The sequence below is a fragment of the Salvelinus alpinus genome, chromosome 15 (assembly GCF_045679555.1).
Source record: "Salvelinus alpinus chromosome 15, SLU_Salpinus.1, whole genome shotgun sequence".
NCBI lineage: Eukaryota > Metazoa > Chordata > Actinopteri > Salmoniformes > Salmonidae > Salvelinus > Salvelinus alpinus.
Window position 1 is genome coordinate 13,643,754 of NC_092100.1, and position 12,000 is coordinate 13,655,753.

Below are 12,000 nucleotides of genomic sequence, written 5' to 3' on the forward strand. Positions count from 1 at the left end.
TACATACTCACAATTGGAAAAGTTAGAGGGTTGAGACAAAGAAATTAGCCCAATGGACAATGCATGGCAAATAGCTTTCTCAATATGAGAAAATAAATGTTAGTGCTCCAAAGGAGCTTGAAGAGCATAATTATACATAATTATACATGGGAACTATGAGCATTTCATGTACAGTATTAACCAGAGCAGCCGTTCAATCAGTTGTCTTGGTGTAACCTTTTGGGAGGTTTCTGAATATTTGTAGTACCACCCTGTGTCTGGTTTGAGTCACTGCATACAGAGATACAAGTGCCTGCTGGGTAATATGTGGAGCAACATATTGTTATAAAATTATATACTTGATTTTTCACTCAAGTAAGTGCTGTACAGTACATTGGTAAAATCAACAATGTCTTGCAGTTGCCATTAAATGCATGATTTGGTCACAGCTATGCTAACCATACTGTTATCATTGTGCATTTAAAGACATGCTCTGGAACTTTGACAACTACTAAGCATTTTTTAAACCTCCCGCTTTGGGCTGAATGTGTCAACTTGAATACAAGCATAATATATAATTACTGTTTTAGCTCAGTTACACACAAAATCTCTAGTTTTCCCCCACGTGGGCCACCTAGTAAGTGGAGTTCAACCAATGAGCTTCAGCCCCTCGCCATATTAGTGACAGCTAGCAAGAGGCAGATGATGCATCCACAGCAGAGAGCAATGACGTGACGTACTACGCATTTTTTTTATAATAAACTCAGAAAAAAAAGAAAAGGTCCTCTCACTGTCAACTGCGTTTATTTTCAGCAAACTTAACATGTGTAAATATTTGTATGAACATGAGATTCAACAACTGAGACATAAACTGAACAAGTTCCACAGACATGTGACTAACAGAAATGGAATAATGTGTCCTCGGTGTAACTCTCATTCCTTCGACGATAAACACAAATCCGACCATCACCCTTTGTGAGACAACCGCGACTCGTCAGTGAAGAGCAGTTTTTGCCAGTCCTGTCTGGTCCAGCGACGGTGGGTTTGTGCCCATCGACAATGTTGTTGCCGGTGATGTCTGGTGAGGACCTGCCTTACAACAGGCCTACAAGCCCTCAGTCCAGCCTCTCTCAGCCTATTGGGGACAGTCTGAGCACTGATGGAGGGATTGTGCGTTCCTGGTATAACTCGGGCAGTTGTTGTTTCCATCCTGTACCTGTCCTGCAGGTGTGATGTTCAGATGTACCGATCCTGTGCAGGTGTTGTTACACATGGTCTGCCACTGCGAGGACGATCAGCTGTACGTCCTGTCTCCCTGTAGCGCTGTCTTAGGCGTCTCACAGTAAGGACATTGCAATTTATTGCCCTGGCCACATCTGCAGTCCTCATGCCTCCTTGCAGCATGCCTAAGGCACGTTCATGCAGATGAGCAGGGACCCTGGGCATCTTTCTTTTGGTGTTTCCCAGAGTCAGTAGAAAGGCCTCTTTAGTGTCCAAAGTTTTCATAACTGTGACCTTTATTGTAAGCTGTTAGTGTCTTAACGACCGTTCCTCAGGTGCATGTTCATTAATTGTTTATGGTTCATTGAACAAGCATGGGAAACAGTGTTTAAACCCCTTACAATGAAGATCTATGAAGTTATTTGGATTTTTACAAATTATCTTTGAAAGACAGGGTCCTGAAAAAGGGACGTTTCTTTTTTTGCTGAGATGTCATTTATATGCCAATTTTTGCAGACCACTTTTGGCTCGGGAGCGCTACTTTCAGAACAACTGTCTAAAAAGTATACAAAATTACTGGAGAATCTCTTTAAGGTGATGTTTTGTTAGTACATAAAGTACTGTATGGCAAGATAATAAATTCCAATATTACAGTTGAAGTCGGAAGTTTACATTCACCTTAGCCAAATACATTTAAACTCAGTTTTTCACAATTCCTGACATTTAATCCGAGTAAAAATTCCCTGTTTTAGGTCATTTAGGATCACCACTATATTTTAAGAATGTGAAATGTCAGAATAATAGCAGGGAGAATGATTTATTTAAGCTTTTATCTCAAATTCCCAGTGGGTCAGGAGTTTACATACTCTCAATTAGTAGTTGAAAGCATTGCCTTTAAATTGCTTAACTTGGGTCACACGTTTCGGGTAGCCTTCCACAAGCTTCCTACAATAAGTTGGGTGAATTTTGGCCCATTCCTCCTGACAGAGCTGGTGTAACTGAGTCAGGTTTTTAGGCCTCCTTGCTCGCACACGCTTTTTCAGTTCTGCCCACAAATTTTCTATAGGATTGAGGTCAGGGCTTTGTGATGGCCACTCCAATACCTTGACTTTGTTGTCCTTAAGCCATTTTTCCACAACGTTGGAAGTATGCTTGGGGTCATTGTCCATTTGGAAGACCCATTTGCAACCAAGCTTTAACTTCCTGACTGATGTCTTGAGATGTTGCTTCAATATATCCACATAATTGTCCTACCTCATGATGCCATCTATTTTGTGAAGTGCACCAGTCCCTCTGTTTCCTCCAACATCTTCACAAGGTACTTTGCTGTTGTTCTGAGATTGATTTGCACTTTTTGCACCAAAGTACGTTCATCTCTAGGAGACAGAACGCGTCTCTTTCCTGAGTCGTGTGACGGCTGCGTGGTCCCATGGTGTTTATACTTGCGTACTATTATTTGTACAGATGAACGTGGTACCTTCAGGTGTTTGGAAATTGCTCCCAAGGATGAACCAGACTTGTGGAGGTCTACATTTTTTTTTCTGAGGTCTTGGCTGATTTCTTTTGATTTTCCCATTATGTCAAGCAAAGAGGCACCGAGTTTGAAGGTAGGCCTTGAAATACATCCACAGGTACACCTCCAATTGACTCAAATGATGTCAATAAGCCTATCAGAAGATTCTAAAGCCATTACTTAATTTCCTGGAATTTTCTAAGCTGTTTAAAGGCACAGTCAACTTATTGTATGTAAACTTCTGACGCACTGGGATTGTGATACAGTGAATTATAAGCGAAATAACCTTGCGGTAAAAATTACTTGTGTCATGCACAAAGTAGATGTCCTAACCGACTTGCCAAAACTATAGTTTGTTAACAAGAAATTTGTGGAGTGGTTGAAAAAGGAGTTTTAATGACTCCAACCTAAGTGTATGTAAACTTCCGACTTCAACTGTATGTCCAAAGTACATAATAATAATGGCATCAGGAGCAATCAAATCAAATTGTATTGGTTACATACACATGGTTAGCAGATGTTAATGCGAGTGTAGCAAAATGCTTGTGCTACTAGTTCCGACAGTGCAGTAATATCTAGTGATCTAACAATTCAACAACAACTACCTAATACACACCATGTAAAGGGATGGAATAAGAATATGTACATATAAATATATGGATGAGCGATGGCCAAGCGGATAGATGGTATAAAATACAGTATATACATATGAGATGAGTAATGTAAGATATGTAAACATTATTAAAGTGGCATTATAGTGACTAGTGATCAATTTATTAAAGTGGCCAATGATTGAGTCTGTATGTAGGCAGCAGCCTCTCTGTGTTAGTAATGGCTGTTTAACAGTCTAATGGCCTTGAGAAAGAAGCTGTTTTTCAGTCTCTCAGTCCCAGCTTTGATGCACCTGTACTGACCTCACCTTCTGGATGGTAGCGGGGTGAACAGGCAGTGGCTGGGGTGGTTGTTGTCCTTGATGATCTTTTTGGCCTTTCTGTAACAAGGGGTGCTGTAGGTGTCTTGGAGGACAAGTAGTTTGCCCCCAGTGATGCGTTGTGCAGACCGCACCACCCTCTGGAGAGCCTTGCGGTTGATGGCTGTGCAGTTACCAGGCGGTGATACAGCCCAACAGCATGCTCTCAATTGTGCATCTGTAAAAGTTTGTGAGGGTTTTAGGTGACAAGCCAAATTTCTTCAGCCTCCTGAGATTGAAGAGAAGCTGTTGCACCTTCTTCACCACACTGTCTGTGTGGGTGGATTATTTCAGTTTGTCCGTGATGTGTACGCCAAGGAACTTAAAAAACTTTCCACCTTCTCCACTACTGTCTCGTCAATGTGGTTAGGGGGGTGCTCCCTCTACTGTTTCCTGAAGTCCACGATCATCTCCTTTGTTTTGTTGAGTGAGAGGCTGTTTTCCTGACACCACACTTCGATTGCCCCAGTGTTGAGGATCAGCGAAGTGGAGATGTTGTTTCGTACCTTCACCACCAGGGGCGGCCCGTCAGAAAGTCCAAGACCCAATTGCACAGGGCAGGGTTGAGACCCAGGGCCTTAAGCTTAATGATGAGCTTGGAGGGTACTATGGTGCTGAATGCTGAGCTGTACTCAATGAACAGCATTCTTACATAGGTATTCCTCTCGTGCAGATAGGATAGGGCAGTGTGCAGTGTGATGGCGATCGCATCGTCTGTGGACCTGTTGGGGCGGTATGCAAACTGAAGTGGGTCTAGGGTGGCAGGTAAGGTGGCAGTGATATGATCATTGACTAGTCTCCCAAAGCACTCCATGATGACAGAAGTGAATGCTACGGGGCGATAGTCTGGGTCCAATATGGACCTGAATTAGTATTTACCTCCATCTCTACTTGATCCTGCACGGTTGTCTTCCCTATCACCTTTCCTGCCTCTGTCTATCCATACTCCTCCAGTCACCCTGTATCCGTTCCTCTCTTCTTCTCTCGTCTATCTCTTGTCTTTCCTCCTCTTGTTGGTGTTCTTGTTGAGGATGTGTCTCAGGGTTCTGCTCATGTAGAAGGGTCTGGCTGCAGAGCCGTTGTTCACCTCCAGATCCACCACTGGGGACAGGAACACATAGCCAGTCACATACCACAGAAACTCTGAAACTCTGTTAAATACCCCCTTGTATTTAGAAAGTTGGGCCATTGCGGTTTCTGCACTACGTCACATTTAAATGACGACACAACATTCTATGGCATCAGTGGTAGCACCTCATTAACATTACAAGGGGAATATTCAAATAATGACATGTATAGAATTAGAACAATATAAAACATTCTAAAAACTGGCCAAACTAAATACAAGACTTTGTATACCCATAACCTACTGCTAAACATTCTGAAACGCAGTCATATATCTCAAACTCACTGTTATTGTAAATTCCTTCAAATCCATTTGAAATACCAAACTCAAGTTTAGATACTTACCCTTTATATCACTGTTTCATAAAAGCCCTCTTGATCCCAACCAAGACACCTCTCATTTCCTCAAACCCACTGTTTGATAACAGGCCTACCCCAAAAACTTGAATATCCCAAACCAACGATCAATTTAAATGTCATTAACCCTTAAATACAATATACAAATAAAATATAGAAATTAGATATGAATCGCCTAGAAAATTTGCTATAATGAAATCATTCACATTTATTTAAAAAAAGATTTCACATTTTCATGGTGTCATTGATACAAAAAGAGTTATCCTGTACAAAAACATTAAATATCCTCAGAACAGATGTGTGTTACAGTACCTAGTATTAAAAACCGCACTACTGCAGTTCTGCACTATTCCATATAAAAATACCAAAAATGGCTTTAACATCCTTTTATAAACGGTATTTCAAAAGGTTCTCGGCGGTAGATCGTAAAACCACAAAACAATAAAGAGGAACATTTCTCCATTCAGAACTAGGCACATTTACTAGCAACTGCAGTCGGAATCCCTGAAGGGTGTCCATTCAAATCATTCACCATGAGCATCAAATGTGTTCAGAAGTCTTGACCTCCCTGAGCCTACATTATAACTGTCACTTACAGTGTAAAACCAATATCTAGCGTTACACCTTACAGTGTAAAACCAAAACAACCTACAAGTGTCTGTAACCATGTAATTTGTATTAATTTATTTTACCTTTATTTAACTAGGCAAGTCAGTTAAGAACAAATTCTTATTTTCAATAACGGCCTAGGAACAGTGGGTTAACTGCCTTGTTAAGGGGCAGAACAACAGATTTTTACCTTGTCAGCTTGGGGATTCGATCTTGCAACCTTTCTAGTCGAATGCTCTAACCACTAGGCTACCTGCCACCCCACAATTTAGGCGTATGTTCAGTTTATCTATCCGTAGCATTGCACATTAAGTTTTGAACTGTGTCTGTAACAGTGCCAATAAATATGGTGGACATAAAGTGCCTCTTCAACCAAAGACTAAACAGCCATTCAAATAATCATGCTAGACAGAAAAGCCACCTCAGGGTTATTTTCCAACACATGAGAGCGCCTAAAAATAGCTCTGGGATGAAGTTTCCCCTAGGTACAGATCTAAGATCAGCTTCCCCAATCCTAACCTTAACCGTTGTTGAGGAAAATGCTAAACTGACCCAAGATCAGTGTCGAAGGGCAACTTCACCCTACACATGACCTTACATTACAGTACATGGAACCATTGCACAAACACAGTAGTGTCACACGGGGGCGCCCTTGCCCTGCATCACCCCACAACCATCTGCAAAAGTACACCAATTGCATCCGAAATACAGAGATCTCCTTCTGCAGTGTATGTGCCTCTTGCAGTGTATTGGGCTAATGGCAATTTCACCCACGTCCACTGTGCTGCTGCAGCGCTCTCTAAGTAAGGCAGAGGCCAGCAGAGTGTCGACACAACAAAGAAAGGGACAGAAGCACGGCAGAGAAAAAAAGGCTAATATTAGAAGTATCAGCGGCGGTGCAGGCGGTGAGAGGGAGGAAGTTGAACAGAGCTTCGCCTCTTTCAAAACCCCACCCACATACACCACCCTCTTGGGTCCTGCCATGTCCTGCCAAGGCCTTCCTGGTCAGTCCTGACCAGTTAGATCACCTCCATTCATGAGTCCAGCCCAGCCATAAGGTCCTGCTCTAGTATCCTCCAGACCACAATCACCCCCACACACAGACGCTGAATGGGTCAGTCCTTCAGTGTATCAAGTGTTTTGGCTATCAGGAGAAAGAGGTTCAGTGTTGTGGCCTATCAGGAGAAAGAGGTTCAGTGTTGTGGCCTATCAGGAGAAAGAGGTTCAGTGTTGTGGCCTATCAGGAGGAAGCGTAGAGCTTGGAGCCTTGCTCTCTGCGGAGGATCCTGTGCAGTTGAGGGGACATGTAGAAGGGCTTGAGGGGCGAGCCGTCGTTCCTCTCCAGGTCTTCACCTGATCCAGGACCGACGGAAGACGAAGCATTGTCACAGAGGAGGAGAAAAGGAGGAGAGACGAGGAGGAGAGGAGCAGACAACGTATAGGTAGGAAGGCAGAGAGAGAAAGAGAGAAAGAGAAAGGAGTTTGAGCCAAACAATTTAGAAAGCCAAGCAGGGAAATTAGGAAAAAAAGCTGATATAGGTTTCAGTCAGCCAAAATGGCCAGTGCATTATAGCCAACTGGTTCAGTGATTAGTATGCAGCAGAGGAAAAGTTCGATAAATATAATGCATATAGCACAGGCCCTATACAATAGTCTTCACTGCAAGAACATGCAATATCAAATATTGAATTAGTAAAACAATGATAGTAGTGTAAAAAAAAAATTATCACGCAGTGCAAGAATAACCTTTTTCTGTCTTATGAAAAAAACTGTACACCGCTAATGATATAATAGAGAGCAACACGAAGTAGAAATGGAGAAGCATTCAATTAGCTCCCAAAGCTGCAGTCAGATCCAACACAAACCCTGGAGTGTACTCCCTGTGTATCATATAAACACCCTCACACCCCGGACTTGCCTGTATTTAAAAGAGATGAATGGTGTACTTACAGAAACAAAGGAATAAGGTGTCCACACACATGGCATAGACGTTGAAGAAGCCATGGGCGATCAGGTAGGATCCAAATATCACCGTCTGACAATGGCAGAAAAGTCCAAGTCATTAAGCACAATAAAGCTTACCGTATGCTTCCCAGTCAAAACAGTTTGCGCATATATTATCACGAAATTGTGTGACGTTTGTGTTATTTTTGGTTTTCTGAGTTTTTGTTCCAGCTGTTTGTGCAGACAAAAACATTTCTTGAGGCAAGTCGAAGTTTGGTTGATTAGACAATAGTAATACACCTAGTCGGAGTAGGAACGTGAAGTGTTTGTCATTCAACGAGTGATGACTAGTTTTCATGCACATTTTTTTCGGCACCAAACATCTTAGCTAAATGTAAAACTGTGCGAACAACATTAACATTGCTGTTATTTTCTAGTTATTCCAGCGAATGTCTTTAGGGAGTATGAGAGCATAGAAGTCGCTTCGCCTAGCCAAGTTCAGCTACAAGCAAACAGAACCTACGTATGCGGGCGCAATTATCAACAAGCAATGCTGACTCATATGATGTAAGTCTATTTCTTACCAGTAGGGGGACCCAGTAGTAATTTAGTGATGGCACCTCCTCTTGAATAACTGGAATCTTACGGGTGAAGAAGAAGAATGCTAGAACACCTGGGGGAGGGGGGGGGGGGGGATCGGAATCCTTAATAACAAAATAACAACCTGAGCAAACACTGACAAATGTACAATTAGTGTAACATAGTATCTATGGACATTGTCTTATAGAGAACGCCTCTGCCGAGAACATTGTAGTACTCTTTTCCAGCGTGTGTTGTTTGTTTAGTCAAGTTCATGCATTGGGTAATTTTAACATCAGCACTCATAGTTAAACATACCACAAGGTTATCACCAGTGTGTGGGAAAGGGAACTCACCAACACTCCCTGAAATAAGCACTTTTCCCAAGAAGAGGAGAAAGTCTGTCACCTTATCCAGCACTGCCACCCTACAGAGGAGACAACTCATTGGAGAAGCCCAAAGGCCCAGAGAGAGACAGTCACCACCATGAAAGACAGACAGACACAAAAAAACTGTCTGAGGGACAGACAATCAAACGAACCGATACAAAAGACGTTGTCTTACCTTACTACATTCCTCATCAGGAGGAAGAAAGCATCTTTGGCCGAAGTGCAGAAGCTCTTTCCATATATCGCCATCTAGGGTGAGAAATTCAAAGTAAGACCATGTTATTCACGATTCCAACACTTTCTGTGAGATGGTTATCAAATAGCATGATCACAATAGTAATGGGTGTACTAACTACTGAAATGCCTCAAAGGTACTGGATGGATGGTTTGAAAAATATTTTGACTGAAACTACCCAGACTCACCATGATGTAGGCGTTCCTGTTCATGAACTTGATGAAATGTTCGAGGCACCAGAAGCAGCATTTGAGACAGCAAATCAGGAAGCGGGCAAAAGCATTGTGAGCACCTGAAAAATACATGATGATCATCTTCATGAAAATATTCCATAGAAATATACAGTACTGTATGTAAACATACGAAAGGCAGTGGGTTAAGTACGAGCAGGAAATCCACCTTTGAGTTTGTGATCCAGATACTCTAGAACGATGCGAGACATCTGCACCAAGGCCAGGATCAGAGAGCCAAATGCCAGAGAGCCTGTGTGGTACCTGGGAGGTACACAATACACTGTATTACTAATACAAAATAGAGCTTTATATCCACAACACACACTTCCCCCTTCCCATCATAGGTGTAAAACCCTCAACACACGTAGGACCAGTTCCCTCAACACAGATTATGTCTCGTCTTGGATTTAAAGGCTTAATGGAGAATCTGAAATAGTTTATTAGTGCAGTACTAGGATAACTCCCTTAGGGAATATCTCTTCAAGCAAGATGAGCCAATATAAACTATACTGAACAAAAATATAAAAGCAAAATGCAACAATTTCAACAACTTTACTGAGCAAATCAGTCAATTTAAATAAATAAATTAGGCCTTAATCTATGGATTTCACATGACTGGGAATACAGATATGCATATGTTGGTCACAGATACCTTAAAAAAAAGGTAGGGGCGTGGATCAGAAAACCAGTCAGTATGTGGTGTGACCAGTATTTTCCTCATGGGGCGTGACATTTCCTTCGCATAGAGATGATCAGGCTGTTGGAATGGCCTGTGGAATGTTGTCCCACTCTTCTTCAATGGCTGTGCGAAGTCGCTGGATATTGGCGGGAACTGGAACACGCTGTCGTACACGTCGATCCAGAGCATCCAAAACATGATCAATGGGTGACATGTCTGGTGAGTATGCAGACCATGGAAGAACTGGGACATTTTCATCTTCCAGCAATTGTGAACAGATCCTTGCAACATGGGGCTGTGCATTATCATGCTGAAACATGAAGTGATGGCGACGGATGAATGCAACAACAATGGGCATCAGCAGCTCGTCACGGTATCTCTGTGCATTCAAATTACCATCGATAAAATGCAATTGTGTTCATTGTCTGTAGCTTATGCCTGCCCATACCATAACACCACCGTCACCATGGGGCACAACGTTGACATCAGCAAACCGCTCACCCACACAACGCCATACACGTGGTCTGCGGTTGTGAGGCCAGTTGGACGTACTGCCAAATTCTCTAAAACAACGTTGGAGGCGGCTTATGGTAGAGAATTGAACATTAAATTCTCTGGCAACAGCTCTGGTGGACATTCCTGCAGCCAGCATGCCAATTGCACAGTCCCTCAAAACTTGAGACATCTGTGGTGAAATAACTGCACATTTTAGTGGCCTTTTATTATACCCAGCACATGTGTAATGATAATGCTGTTTAATCAGTTTATTGATATGCCACACCGGTCAGCTGGATGGACTAACTTAGAAAATGAGAAATGCTCACTAACAGGAATGTAAACACATTTGTGCAGAAAATGCATATGGAACATTTCTGGGATCTTTTATTTCAGCTCATGAAACATCAGACCAACACTTTCTATGTTAGTTCATATTTTTGTTCAGTGTCCAACTCAACACCATCTTCACCTTCCTTATGCGTTAAAAACCTATACGACTGAGTCAGCCTACCGTACAGCCCTGCTAAAGGAGGAAAACAAGGGGCATGATGGTATGTCTTGGGGCTTCTTCAGGGCCCAGTAGTAGGAAGCGAAGGCCCCGGCCAGGGTGCACTGTCCCAGGGCGATGGTAAAGTTGACCAGCCACAGGAACATCAGTACGTTGCACAGCTGCAGCACAAAGATGTAGTGGTGGTAGAGGCTCTCGCCGCCGTAGAAGGCAAAGGTGCACTGGGAGCCCGGGCACACCGTGGTCACGTTGGTCTGACTGAACGTCTGCGGAGAGATAGGGGTACGTTATTGGGTTAGAAGGAAATCGCACCCTATTCTCTATTTACTTCTGGCCAGAGTTTACAATGGCACCCTATTCCCTATACAGTTCACTACCTTTGGCCAGAGTTTACAACGGCAAACTACTCCCTATATTGGGAATAGGGTACCATTTCAGTTTTAAATTGTAATGAAAGACCAAATGTAGCCAGAGTTAACAGATGGTTTCACTGGCTATATGCAGTTGAAGTCGGAAGTTTACATACACCTAAGCCAAATACATTTAAACTCAGTTTTTCACAATTCCTGACATTTAATCCAAGTAAAAACTCTCCGTCTTAAATCAGTTAAGATCACCACATTATTTTAAGAATGTGAAATGTCAGAATAATAGTAGAGAGAATGATTTACTTCAGCTTTTATTTCTTTCTTCACATTCCCAGTGGGTCAGAAGTTTACATACACTCAATTAGTATTTGGTAGCATTGCCTTTAAATTGTTTAACTTGGGTCAAAACAAAATTTGTAGGCCTCCTTGCTCACACACGCTTTTTCAGTTCTGCCCACAAATTTTCTATAGGTTTGAGGTCAGGGCTTTGTGATGGCCACTCCAATACCTTGACTTTGTTGTCCTTAAGCCACTTTGCCACAACTTTGGAAGTATGCTTGGGGTCATTGTCCATTTGGAAGACCCATTTGTGACCAAGCTTTAACTTCCTGATTGATGCCTTGAGATGTTGCTTCAATATATCCACATAATTTTCCCCCTCATGATGCCATCTATTTTGTGAAGTGCACCAGTCCCTCCTGCAGCAAAGCACCCCACAACATGATGCTGCCACCCCCATGCTTCACGGTTGGGATGGTGTTCTTCGGCTTGCAAGCCTCCCCCTTTTTCCTCC

General features: G+C 42.5%; 1 protein-coding gene across 4 annotated transcripts in view; it reads right to left on the reverse strand.

The window, feature by feature from the left end:
- Positions 1-766: 766 nt before the first annotated feature.
- LOC139540435 (choline transporter-like protein 5-B) overlaps positions 767-12,000 on the reverse strand; it is an 88,719-nt gene continuing 77,485 nt past the window's right edge. For 2 of the 4 annotated variants that reach the window (XM_071344250.1, XM_071344252.1), the window contains 8 exons: positions 10,843-11,105; positions 9,321-9,415; positions 9,110-9,213; positions 8,862-8,935; positions 8,654-8,724; positions 8,303-8,391; positions 7,725-7,809; positions 5,344-7,127 (listed from right to left, as the gene is read on the reverse strand). In XM_071344250.1, coding sequence (XP_071200351.1) covers positions 7,015-7,127; positions 7,725-7,809; positions 8,303-8,391; positions 8,654-8,724; positions 8,862-8,935; positions 9,110-9,213; positions 9,321-9,415; positions 10,843-11,105 — 894 coding nt within the window. In that variant the 3' untranslated portion in view covers positions 5,344-7,014. Of the gene's footprint in view, positions 4,785-5,343; positions 7,128-7,724; positions 7,810-8,302; positions 8,392-8,653; positions 8,725-8,861; positions 8,936-9,109; positions 9,214-9,320; positions 9,416-10,842; positions 11,106-12,000 lie in introns of those variants that run through there. The other 2 variants (XR_011668194.1, XM_071344251.1) reach the window with 2 other exon arrangements.